We start from the raw sequence: 12,710 nt of genomic DNA on the forward strand, positions 1-12,710 counted from the left end.
CAAAGGTCAAAAGAAAATGAGCAAAAATGCTTCCCATCAAGTGTATTTACCTTTCACCAATAGTAATAAATGTACTTGTCCCTTTTAAAGAACTCTTAAGTTATTTTGGTTCTGTTAGCTTTCGTGTTTAAGTACTATAGGTTTCACAACAATGGTCAAGTTAATTTCTTCTGCTTCATTGCTCTTTTGTGTTTTAAAACAATCAAACATGTGACCAGTTGTTTCAATGAGAAGCTTGAACTATCAGCCAAATACAATTAGATTTCAAGATGCATGGCTGGAAACACATATTGTACAGTATCTGCACAACAGAACCACTTTCACAACAAAATTAAGAAGAAAAAGAGCTACATCAATCATTTTAAATATAGCAATATGAGTTAGTTCCCTGTTTGCATCTGAGCATTGGGAGGTAGTCACTCTACTGTAGAGCCTCCTGCAGAAAACAGCAATATGGCACCAAAAAGGTCATTTTTGGCTATGAAATGGATCATTTGTTTCCAGATTTTAATCCTGACCTTCACTGAAACAAGAACATCAAAAAGTAGGTATTTATACAAATTTGCATCGGATTTATATACATATTAGATAATTCAGACAGCTTTAATACTGTAAATTAACTTATTATTATGTTGTACTGTATTTAAACTGATATATATTAAAAATGTTTAAGGCTCCATTTTATAATTTATCTTTTTGGACTACACACACAAATATTCTTTTGCACTGTACATACAATATATACTGTACTTGTGTGTGGCCCCCAAAACTTGTGGAAGCATTTGAGTGACTTGTGATTTTAAGGATATATTACATTTGAAGCAAATACTTATAATTAAGTATACTAAGAAAGTGAAGCAGGACAATAACCAAACCAAACAACAGCAGATACTGTATAAGTGCAAATTTATCTCATACAAATATTTTACACAAGAAAAATGTTTGTAGTGCTGCTTTTGTAGTGTAACAGAAACCTAAGACCATAGTCTAATTATTTTTTTTAAACTCACATTCCATTTATTTATTTCCTTTCCTTTTAAACACTAAGACCTCTTCATCATCTCTTCTCTTAGCAGGTTAAACTGTTTTACATGTACTTAATGCTTTTTTACATTTTCATGAAACTCATTGGTAGTTTGTAATGGCTGGTTTATTTTTTATTTATAGATGTTATTTTCTCCTAAATACAGTATATTTGCTTGGATGTTAAATCGATTTCTGATGGTCTATTGGTGTATAGACATTTCCATGATTAATATGAACATCTGAAAACATTTTCTCCATAACAGAATATGTATTTTAAAAATTAATATGCAGACCCAGCAGAAAAGCAAGGACCACACTGTTTATTTTCAAAACTTACTAAGTCAAAATGGGAAACAGATACTGTTAAATATACTCGTCTAGATTAGTCCTGTCAGAGGAGACTACAAGGGAACCTGACATTTTCAAAATCAGAACCAGCGGTGAAGTAATCAGGATCAGAATCTCTTTAAAAGTTTTTTATGTTACTTGTGCTACTTTCTTATTCTACTGAAGATTGAATTGATATGCTCTATTGGAGACTTGAATTAACTGTGTTAACAATAATAATAATAATAATGTTCTCCTGCAGCATTTCCTGCAAATGATACTGTAAAGGTTCCTGCCAGATTAAGGTGAATAGCCTTTACATGGAGCAAATACCAAGGATCAAACACAAAGCACAAATCTGGCAGTCTGGCTTGGTGAATCAAGAAGTGTCTGAAAGCTGTAGAAAAGGCTGATATTTGTAGCAGGTCGTGAGAAAACCAGGGGCATTCATTCAGTAACATAGGCCCTTTGTACATAAGTTAAAAAATTGGAAACAGTACCAAGGTAACATGGTACTTTGGTGATTTATACTGCTGCTACTTACCAGGTTTTAAATCAGCATGGAGTATTATGATATTCTTACAATGTCCTCCCACCTTCCAAAGACACACTGTTAGGTGTCTTTGATTCGGTTGCCGCAGTCCAAGTAGGTAGCCACTTCAGCATGCGTAGGCTGCAAAGGAACAGGTAAAGGTTTATTCCGTATTGAAAGGAAATTAAAGGAGACATGATGTTTCAGCTGTGGAGCCTTCTTCAGGTGCCAAATTAGTCTGAAATCTAATGTCTTTTAATTGTGTGTGTGCCTTGTGATGGAACGCTGCCCCAGCCAGGACGCAGTCCCATTTTGCATTCTGTTTTATCAGGAGGGAGTCTGGGATGCTGCTAGCCTTTCCATGAATATGGGCTTTCTGATACTGGACGGACAAAAATGTTGTTTTTGTAAAGATGTGAAATCATGCAGAAATAAATACCTGTATATTCAATACCTAATGTTTAAATACAAAAGGAAGTCTGTAACCTGCATTTAAAATTTGTAGAATATGTTTTGTCATATTAAATCTTAAACCAGCTATCTTAATATCTTTTATCATTAGCTGTGACAAAGAAGCTTGATTCTCAGTTGTTCCATGCAAAGGGAAACACTAAATTAAAGCAGTAAAATAGCTACAGTGCCTCAGAATTATTTTTTTGTGATTTATTCTAGTGCAGAAATGCAGAGAACCTGAGAGCATAACTCATTTAATTTACGTACTACTCAAGATTGATTCCTAGTAAAATAAACATCTTTTTTATTTTATTTTGCAGGCGATTGCACAGTAATGACATTTTTGGGAAATGGGTCCAATATTTTATCAGATTCAAAGGAGATGGTGGGATGTATTTTTGGAAAGAGTGAAAATAAAACAGAGCTTACACAGAGATATATTAAATGTGTGGGTAAGTGTGTAAATCTCTTTTCTGTGTTCAATTAACTGTTCTTCATGAAATGTGTGCATAGCAAAAAAGTAAAAGAAAGCACTTAAGCAGAAAACTTAAACAGAAAATTCCCTCCTGAAAAAAAACTACACTTTGAAACATACTGCAAATTAATTGTCTTTTTTCTTTAAGTAGTATGAAATTGTAATGCATAAATCAGTCCTGGTGTCTTAATAGACTTATAAGGATATTTGGTTGCATTAGAGATAAAACAATGGAACGTTTTTCTATACAACAGAAAAAGATCATTTCTAATTAAAAATACAAATTAGGATATACTCTGATAGAATAGGTATCGACGTTGCAGTGGTATATTGTAGCAAATATACAAATGCTATATAAAATAGCAAAACACAGTGAAAAAATAAAATGATCATTTTCATTGATCCATATTCAAGTGAAACTAAAATCTAGCAAATAATTTTAGGCCATAATATTTCCTTTGGCCTCTCAAATTAAATCAGTAATTAGATTTGCCTGCTGGGTCACCACAATTTTGTATCTAGTCCATCTTAAGAGGAAAAGTGAAAGAACAAACAATTCGGAATTTATGAACTGACATTTACAGTGCCTTGCGAAAGTATTCGGCCCCCTTGAACTTTTCAACCTTTTGACACATTTCAGGCTTCAAACATAAAGATATACATTTTTTATTTTATGTGAAGAATCACCAACAAGTGGGACACAATTGTGAAGTGGAACGAAATCTATTGGATTTTTGAAACTTTTTTAACTAATAAAAAAATGAAAAGTGGGGCGTGCAAAATTATTCGGCCCCTTTACTTTCAGTGCAGCAAACTCACTCCAGAAGTTCAGCGAGGATCTCTGAATGATCCAATGTTGTCCTAAATGACTGATGGTGATAAATAGAATCCACCTGTGTGTAATCAAGTCTCTGTATAAATGCACCTGCTCTGTGATAGTCTCAAGGTTCTGTTGAAAGCCCAGAGAGCATCATGAAGACCAAGGAACACACCAGGCAGGTCCGTAATACTGTTGTGGAGAAGTTTAAAGCCGGATTTGGATACAAAAAGATTTCCCAAGCTTCAAACATCCCAAGGAGCACTGTGCAAGCGATCATCTTGAAATGGAAGGAGTATCAGACCACTGCAAATCTACCAAGACCTGGCCGTCCCTCTAAACTTTCAGCTCAGACAAGGAGAAGACTGATCAGAGATGCAGCCAAGAGGCCCATGATCACTCTGGATGAACTGCAGAGAACTACAGCTGAGGTGGGAGAGTCTGTCCATAGGACAACAATCAGTCTTACACTGCACAAATCTGGCCTTTATGGAAGAGTGGCAAGAAGAAAGCCATTTCTCAAAGATATCCATAAAAAGTCTCGTCTAAAGTTTGCCACAAGCCACCTGGGAGACACCCCAAACATGTGGAAGAAGGTGCTCTGGTCAGATGAAACCAAAATCGAACTTTTTGGCCACAATGCAAAACGATATGTTTGGCGTAAAAGCAACACAGCTCATCACCCTCAACACACCATCCCCACTGTCAAACATGGTGGTGGCAGCATCATGGTTTGGGCCTGCTTTTCTTCAGCAGGGACAGGGAAGATGGTTAAAATTGAGGGGAAGATGGATGCAGCCAAATACAGGACCATTCTGGATGAAAACCTGTTGGAGTCTGCAAAAGACCTGAAACTGGGACGGAGATTTATCTTCCAACAAGACAATGATCCCAAACATACAGCAAAATCTACAAAGGAATGGTTCACAAATAAACGTATCCAGGTGTTTGAATGGCCAAGTCAAAGTCCAGACCTGAATCCAATCGAGAATCTGTGGAAAGAGCTGAAAACTGCTGTTCACAAACGCTCTCCATCCAACCTCACTGAGCTCGAGCTGTTTTGCAAGGAAGAATGGGCAAGAATTTCAGTCTCTCGATGTGCAAAACTGATAGAGACATACCCCAAGCGACTTGCAGCTGTAATCGCAGCAAAAGGTGGCTCTACAAAGTATTAACGCAAGGGGGCCGAATAATTTTGCACGCCCCACTTTTCATTTTTTTATTACTTAAAAAAGTTTCAAAAATCCAATAGATTTCGTTCCACTTCACAATTGTGTCCCACTTGTTGGTGATTCTTCACATAAAATAAAAAATTTATATCTTTATGTTTGAAGCCTGAAATGTGGCAAAAGGTTGAAAAGTTCAAGGTGGCCGAATACTTTCGCAAGGCACTGTAGTAATATATAATAGTGCCAATCTTGACCACTCTAAATAGGCAGGGTCAATGTCTTATGAGGCAATGTCAGAAAGTGAATTAAAATATATATATATATATTATTTTTTCAATCATGTTTAATTGTTCTTTTTGTGCAGCTGTGGGATATTAGTGCCACAGTTACAATAAGAGTTACTGGTTTCTGGTTTCAGTGATATAAAAAAGTAGTATAAAACATACCATCACACCATTTTAGGTCAAGTCAGCTTCTAAATGAAGAAGCTTGAGAGTCGAAAGTTTGTTTAATTAGTACTTTCTAGGATTGAGAGCTCACTAATATTTATATTCCCATAATTCACAATCTTTAAAGATTCTGTAACCCTCAAAGGGATTCCTTGTAAGATACATTTTATATCAAACTGGGAGTGTTTCAAATTAAATGATAAAAAATATAAAATAAAAATAAGAACTATCAATTGAATATAAAATATCATGTTCTGATACAAGCTTGGTATGCAAGCAAATTCTAAAAATGATTCAGAATGATATTGTCTGTAGTCAGGGAATACCAAACTTTACACAACATGTGTGTTCTTGCTTTGCAGTTCTGTGACCAAGTACGCTAATAACCAGGAAGCAATCTTAAATACAGGACAAAAACAATTATTACAATGAATTACGGAAATACATAACAGACAGTATTTCACAGACATTTACGGATCTTAGATTGGGAATGACTGTATGACTACCTAGTAGTCTCCCACTACACAGAACATACATATTCTGTTGATAATATTCTTATAACTAATTTGCGGTTCTCCTTATAATACAGATATGAAAGTCATAAAGGGCGATAAGGGAACCTGTGTCCAATCAAACATGAATCCTGCCAAAGACTAAATAATCACCATTTAAGACAATTTACCTGTACCTATTCAAACTTAGTGCCATGAAACAGTGAGAGATGTTGAACACTCTTGGATTCCACAAACAGAAATTCAGTATTTTCAGCAATATTAGACAACAGGTCTCTTAAGGCCTAGTTAGTATTCTCTTTAGCGCTCATGTTACCTGGACAGGTAAAGGTTCTCTGTTCTCTTTTGAAGGATGTTGGTAACTCTTGCATGTCCCAGATGCTTCTCTTTGCAGTGTTTTTTTTTCTATGTGTGTGTGGCTTTTAATCCTCTCTTGAGACACAGTATTCCTGTGCAGACTGGCTTTATGATCTCAACAGGAATTATCCAATCACTGTTAAAAATGTATGAACTAAGCAGACAAAACTGCAAATCAGATCAGTCTAAATTAAAGATTAGTTAACCATTTGAATAATTATTTGGCTATTGTGACTACCTCAAGTGAGTTGATCAGATAACAGACAATTATGTACTGTAAATGTTAAAAGTTTGCCCATTGTTTTATACTTACAGAACAGGGCATGTTTGATAGTAAATTTAAAATAAGAATATCTGCATGATATGCTACAATATATGTACCCACTTCACTGATTAAAGGTCAAAGAAAATGCTAGCCATGACTGCTAGCTTTGATGTTATACACATAAAGCAGAACTAGAAGCCTACAGTAGTTAGATGGTTCTTCTTTCTAGCATTGTAAAACAGCTAGAGAAAATTACAATTCACACTCCCATTATAGATAGACTTGCTCATTTTTTTACTTTTCCCTGTTCTATAACTGCTTGTAAGGCTGCAATTCCAGTAAACACTGCGAGAGCAGAACTCATCTCGTTTAACAGAGGTAATTGAGTTTAAAAAATGAATTTATTTATTTTTTGCAGAAAATTGTTTTCTTACGAAATGTTACACTTCCAGACCATACTGCAAGCGTATTTTAAGTATTGTGAAGACAATAAACAATGCAACTAAGAAAAACAAAAAGGGTTTCGCTAATCCCACCAGTCGGGGTAAGAGTTTGTTAAATTGCTTTACTTACTAAAACAACAGTAAATTGTCTAAAACAACAGTAAATGCTAACAGTTACTGTAACAAACATCAAATTACAAAATGAAAAGGTACAGAAACAATAACTGTCCTACTATGGGTGAGAATATCTAAATTTACAAATCAGTAATGAATCAAATCAATATGGCACTGATATAACAAATGAAAATACAAAAGAACTCATATTTTCTACAACCCTTACCAAGAATAACAGTATTTTTGGATAATTGATGGGTGGAATTAACAGCTGTTAAAAGGAAATAAAAAATATAAAGCAGCAAACATCATCCTCATGTAATACAGCTTCTTGTGATGATTTTAACTTAAATAATAAAATGGTTGTTTTTTTTGTGTGGCAGACAAATGTTGTCTCAAGGATCTGCACAATATAAAGGCTGAAGATCTTTTGTCATCTGTGCCAGTTTCCTCTCCATTTCCTGTATCCTGCTCCAAGGGTTTTTTTGAAATAACACCAGAGGTGACCTGTGAGTATACAGCTAACAGAAGCTCGCCTGTCTGGAGCACCAAGCATCCCTGTGTGGGTAAGGCTATTGCTTTCTTTGGTCATAATATAACATACAGTATACTGTACCACATGTATAATAGACTGTGGGAAGGCAGCACAATCCAATCACATTAAAAAGAAAATGTATATAAAAATGGAAATTACTGATTTCAGACGCATTAGCATAGCATAGCATCAGGTGTACATCTGTGTAGGTACAGTATGTCAGTACTGTGCTATTATTAGGCAAATAAGAAAACACTGAAATTGCACAGAAATTGTGAGAATTCCCACAAAAATTGTTTATCTTTTCTATGAAATCAACTCAATACACTGAACTTGAAAATAAATATAACACGATTTATGCATGTGTTTTTAAAAAAAGAGGGTACACAGGCTTTTTATATTTATTAAATGTTTTATGTGATATTTTGATTAATCGGTCACTTGTGACTGACTGTGATACACTCAAGTGACTTTGACTATGTGAAATCACCTCATTCATTGGTTAATGGAGTGTTGCAATTCGTTGAATGTCAAGCCTGTTGAAAACCCAAAAAGAAAAACACAGAAAGAAACCAATATGCCCTGCTTATCAAGAGAATAATGCCTGAATTATTCACTGGTGTTAGATCATTAGTTTGTCACTGATTTGCCTGCAAAGGAGACCAAGTTCCAATAATATTTTTAAATTTTGTTTTCAGAATTGAGCTTGTTTCAGTTACAATTTGCAGGACAGGATAAATAGATCTAAATAGAGTATATAGATATGGATTTGAAAGAGCATCCTTCCAGTTTTTGGTGGAAATTCAGGACATACTGTATGTTGTAATGAATTATGGGTATGACTATGAGTTAACTTTTCAGCCAATTATAACACTATAACACTACATAAAGAGTCAAAGGAGGATGTTTTGCTGCAAATTCCTCTCTATTAAATATAAACAAAATAAATATAAATGTAAAATATTATGGCATATCATTATGAAGTCATTTTTTTGCAATGGGTGTCATTTGAAATACACCACATTTATGATCCGTATGATATTAATACATTTTTTGTTGTTATGGCCTTGTGATTAATAATAATGAAAAATGCAGTCAGAAATACAATCCAACACTGATCATAATCATAATAATTCTACTACATGGTATAAGTATTCCAAGAAATGAGATATTTTGAAATTAGGTAGTCTGATAAACTCCATTTGGATTCATAAACTTTTCATAATCTATTATAGCTTTTTGTTGTTCTTTTTTTACAGAAATACCAAATGTGTGGGTGAAATTTAATGAAATATCATCTGTGAATGTCAGCTTGACATGGAACTACACTCAAATTCCAAGCAAGGTCTATTATGTTAATATCACCGTGAGTTGTCAGCTGGAGAGATTATTTGGAAGGACCTGTTCCAGGCATGAAAGTGCAACTGTCCATCCAGAAGGGCCGGGCGAAATAACTTGTGCAGCACTACGGCCATTCTCACGCTACTTTCTAAATTTCACGGTGAAGGTCTTCAATACAAGGCTGAAAAACAAAACCCAGAGACTGGAGTTTGAAGGCCCGCTGCAAAATGAAGTAATCTTCTTCAACACATCTCAGACAGGTAGCCTGCTCTACACGTAAAAGCTCCAAAGAGTTTCAAACATATTCCTAAATGTTGTAGTTCTCCAAATAAGAAAATGTTTAGGATGCATGATATAATGTAATAGAGACATATGAGATATAGAGATATTACATATAGAGATACAGTATGTAACAGAGACAATAGAAATATTATGGCAAGACTTTACTGTCTCCAAAATTCAAGGCAAACAAAATGGTCTAGCTTTATGTCTGCACTATATTAAGATTAATAGTATTGTTATTATTTTCTTAGTTCCTGACAAGCCAGAATTTCACAATACGTCTTTCTTCAGTAGTGGATGGATTCAATGGAGACCACTGTCAGACTGCACAGGAACCATAATAGCATATGAGGTAAAATACTCATTGGACTTTTACAACCATAACAGTACAGTAACTCCACAACAAGTTAAAATAATTATTTTTTATGGCAAAGAACAACATTTCCAGGTACAAACATACAGTAGGCATATGAGAACCTGCATACAACGGAAGTACAATTGCTAGGACCTAATTTTCAACAAAGGCAAAGAAATGTGCTTCCCACTGTTCCCTGGGTTTACAACTGAGGTCAGCTGTAGGTTCCTCCAAATTAGCCATGATCATTAGTTCATGATTATTGAACAGGTCAATCTAGCTACAGAAAATTTACACAATGATTTCAGCATTTCAGCCAAAAAAGACAAACCTTACTGGACACCTCTGTGATCAGAATCACTTTGTTGAATAATTTATTCAAATAAAAATAGTGAAACTCCAGTTATCTAGGAATGTAAATTTTGCCATAAAATAGTCTCTACACTGTATGTACAGTATGTAATCCAAAATTAACTTTTGTGAATAAGTACTGTATATACTGTACAGTACTGTCATACTGTTGGCCAGCCTAGAATATGGCTAACATGACAAATACCCAAATATAATTAGATAAAAACCTAAATATTATTGTCGTTGTACAAATTGAGGACTTTGAAAGTTTTTATAAACATCTTTATTTTTTTCTGTGTGTTTAAATCCCAAGGCCACCAAATGGAAGCTCTTGCTGAACTCAGGTGACAGCAATTAAATATACTGTTTTAGTAATCTGAGGCAATTGTGTTGTAGAATTTGCTGCATCAATCTGACAAGTGTAATTGATGCTTACTCTGTGAGTGATGCTCCATTTTAAAGGATGTATCTTAACATTTTCGTTTTCTGTCCTGCAGCTGAACTACACAGGGAAACGAGACTATAATGATTCATTCATAGAAACATATTCTGTCCTTGTGAATTCCTCTGTGACAAGCTATAATCTTCCAAATTTAAAAAGTGCAACTTACTACTCTTTGGGAATCCGTGGCTTCACTGAGGCAGGCGCTGGAGAAGTGTCCCTTGGGAATTTTCAAACAGAACTAAAAGGTATCAGTTTTGTTTCTGTGTGATTAATTTATGAATAGCTTAATAATGAACAGGACAGACATTAACACAGATTCACAGTTTTTGGCAGGTTCTAGTGGTATGTAATAATGCCTTTTACTGCCAGTTTCATTAATCTCAATTACAGCTACATCTAAATGACATATTGTCTTCTATTACTCTCACCCTAGTTTTCTTGTATCCATAATATAAAATGAGTTAGCAGAAAAACATTATAATAATACAAAATAATAAATATAAAAGTCTTAATTTGTTTAATCAAAATAAACATTTGCTTCTTGTTTTATTCAGTGTCTAAGCAGTCCTGTAGTCACATTTTAGTTCAGATCTACAGTATTAAGCAGATAAGAGCGAGCTAGAAAACAGCAGTTAATACTGATATAGGCTTTTAGACTCATATAGCATCCTTCCCATGTCATTGACTGCAATCTTTTCTTACTCTCATGTAAACCCTTTTGGTTTTAGGATAGTGGTGACTTCCTTGTAATTCAGATATTTGTCTTTACAGAACCAGTTATTCCAGAAACTGAAAACCTTACAGCATTTAATATCTCTAGTGGCACTGCTGTCATTCCTCTGCATCCTGTTCTTGACACCAATGGACCAATTAGGTACAATATCATGTACTAAAATGTCTTACCAGCTAGTTATTTTAATTTTCCTATGGATGATATACTGTATGAGGAAACATAGTGTAGCTGTTGAACATGTGCTTGTAATCCAAAACAGCAAGCTGAACAGAATGTAAACTCTGCTCCAATATCCTTGGTGATCATGTTCTCAGCCTGGAAGTACATGCTACAGGAAATTAGAGCAGAGTAGATTAAATCAGAGCTCTTTGTCATGCCTTTAGACAGGCAGTCAAAGCTTAAGATTCCTGGCAATGCATTCAGATAAGACAAAATAAGTATAAAGTGAACATACTGTACTTTGGCCACAAAAGCTTCAGTTAATTTCTAAATATGATTTTTGGCATTTTCCAAGGTAGATTCAAATGTTTGCATATTATTGCTTATGATCAAGCCCGTCTTTAATGTAAGATATTTGTTTATATTTTTCAGCTAGTTCTTATTGAAGGTAATTGCAGACCTTTTTAATAGTCTGACTAGGTAACAGAACTGTGGTGCATGGTTTCATACAAAGGAGAAGAAAAGAAATTTCTCAAACTCTTTGACTCATTTCTTTGTCATGAAATAACGAGACTAACTTAAAAATATACTGTACAAGTCATTTCATTCAAATAACTTTGATGCTGTTTCTTCAGTTTATTTTTTGTATTAATTTAACAAAAAGTCATTTGAGGTTTTTTTTTTTACTGGGTCCAAAACAGGGCAGAAAAGGATGATTCAACCCGGGTTTAAGTATTTTCAAAGGATAATGGAAATCTCTCAGTACTGATTAATGAAATCTTTAATGACAAATGACCTTACAGGGTGCATTCCTACATGTTTTTAGAGATTCACATTTAGACAAGCAGTAAAAAAACATCTACTACTACAGACTAGTATTACCCTAATTTGTGCTTGTCAGTGTAGTGTAGCCATGTCCTAGCTGTGCCCTCGTTGCATAGTCTGTCTTTCTTTGTATATTTATATGATTACAATACACCTTGGTGTACCCTTGATTTCTCCTTTTTATCTTGTAGCAGTTACCAGGTTATTGTACTGGAACTGGAATCTGTCTCAGGCAGGAACAGAAGTTTGGCCAACATCTGTGTCAGGATGGACCTGGCAGGCTTCAACAGCAGTAGTGCTGGGAGCATCATCTATATTGCAGGAGAAATCCCAGCAGAGAACCTGAGCAGTCTGCCAGAGTTCACTGTGGGAGATGGGAAGCTGTATGGGCAGTACTACAATGCACAGTTACAACCTGAGAAAAACTATTCCATCATATTCAGGGTGATTAGTAAATGGAAGCAGGTACACCTCAACACAGCTGCCTTCACTGAATACTCAGAAAGCGAAACCACTCAGAAAATAGAAGTACTAAAACAAATTATATATAATTATTTTAGTTCCTGATATAAGATGTACTGTACATATGCTGTTTATATTAATATCTACAATCTTCCAATTGGAGATTTTAAGATGATATATTTGATTACAGTAGTGGTTGATAAAATGATGTTATTAGCATGATTGTTAGATTATTTTACCTAATCAATTCATCCCATTTTAAAATGATCTGGAAATAAATGCA

The 12,710-nt window shown here is 34.7% G+C and overlaps 1 protein-coding gene across 2 annotated transcripts in view; it reads left to right on the forward strand.

Moving 5' to 3' along the window:
• The first annotated feature begins 280 nt into the window (after nt 1–280).
• The window catches only part of LOC148673714 (receptor-type tyrosine-protein phosphatase mu-like), a 39,479-nt gene continuing 27,049 nt past the window's right edge, over nt 281–12,710 (forward strand). Inside the window, exons 1-9 of one of the 2 annotated variants that reach the window (XM_088630501.1) lie at nt 281–544; nt 2,659–2,790; nt 6,801–6,926; nt 7,323–7,505; nt 8,734–9,075; nt 9,349–9,449; nt 10,301–10,493; nt 11,020–11,122; nt 12,157–12,430. In XM_088630501.1, coding sequence (XP_088486627.1) covers nt 454–544; nt 2,659–2,790; nt 6,801–6,926; nt 7,323–7,505; nt 8,734–9,075; nt 9,349–9,449; nt 10,301–10,493; nt 11,020–11,122; nt 12,157–12,430 — 1,545 coding nt within the window. In that variant the 5' untranslated portion in view covers nt 281–453. The remainder of the gene's footprint in view (nt 545–2,658; nt 2,791–6,800; nt 6,927–7,322; nt 7,506–8,733; nt 9,076–9,348; nt 9,450–10,300; nt 10,494–11,019; nt 11,123–12,156; nt 12,431–12,710) is intronic. The other variant, XM_088630499.1, reaches the window with a different exon arrangement.

This window comes from Lepisosteus platostomus, chromosome 4 (genome assembly GCF_059453375.1).
Source record: "Lepisosteus platostomus isolate fLepPlt1 chromosome 4, fLepPlt1.hap1, whole genome shotgun sequence".
In the NCBI taxonomy this organism is placed as follows: domain Eukaryota; kingdom Metazoa; phylum Chordata; class Actinopteri; order Semionotiformes; family Lepisosteidae; genus Lepisosteus; species Lepisosteus platostomus.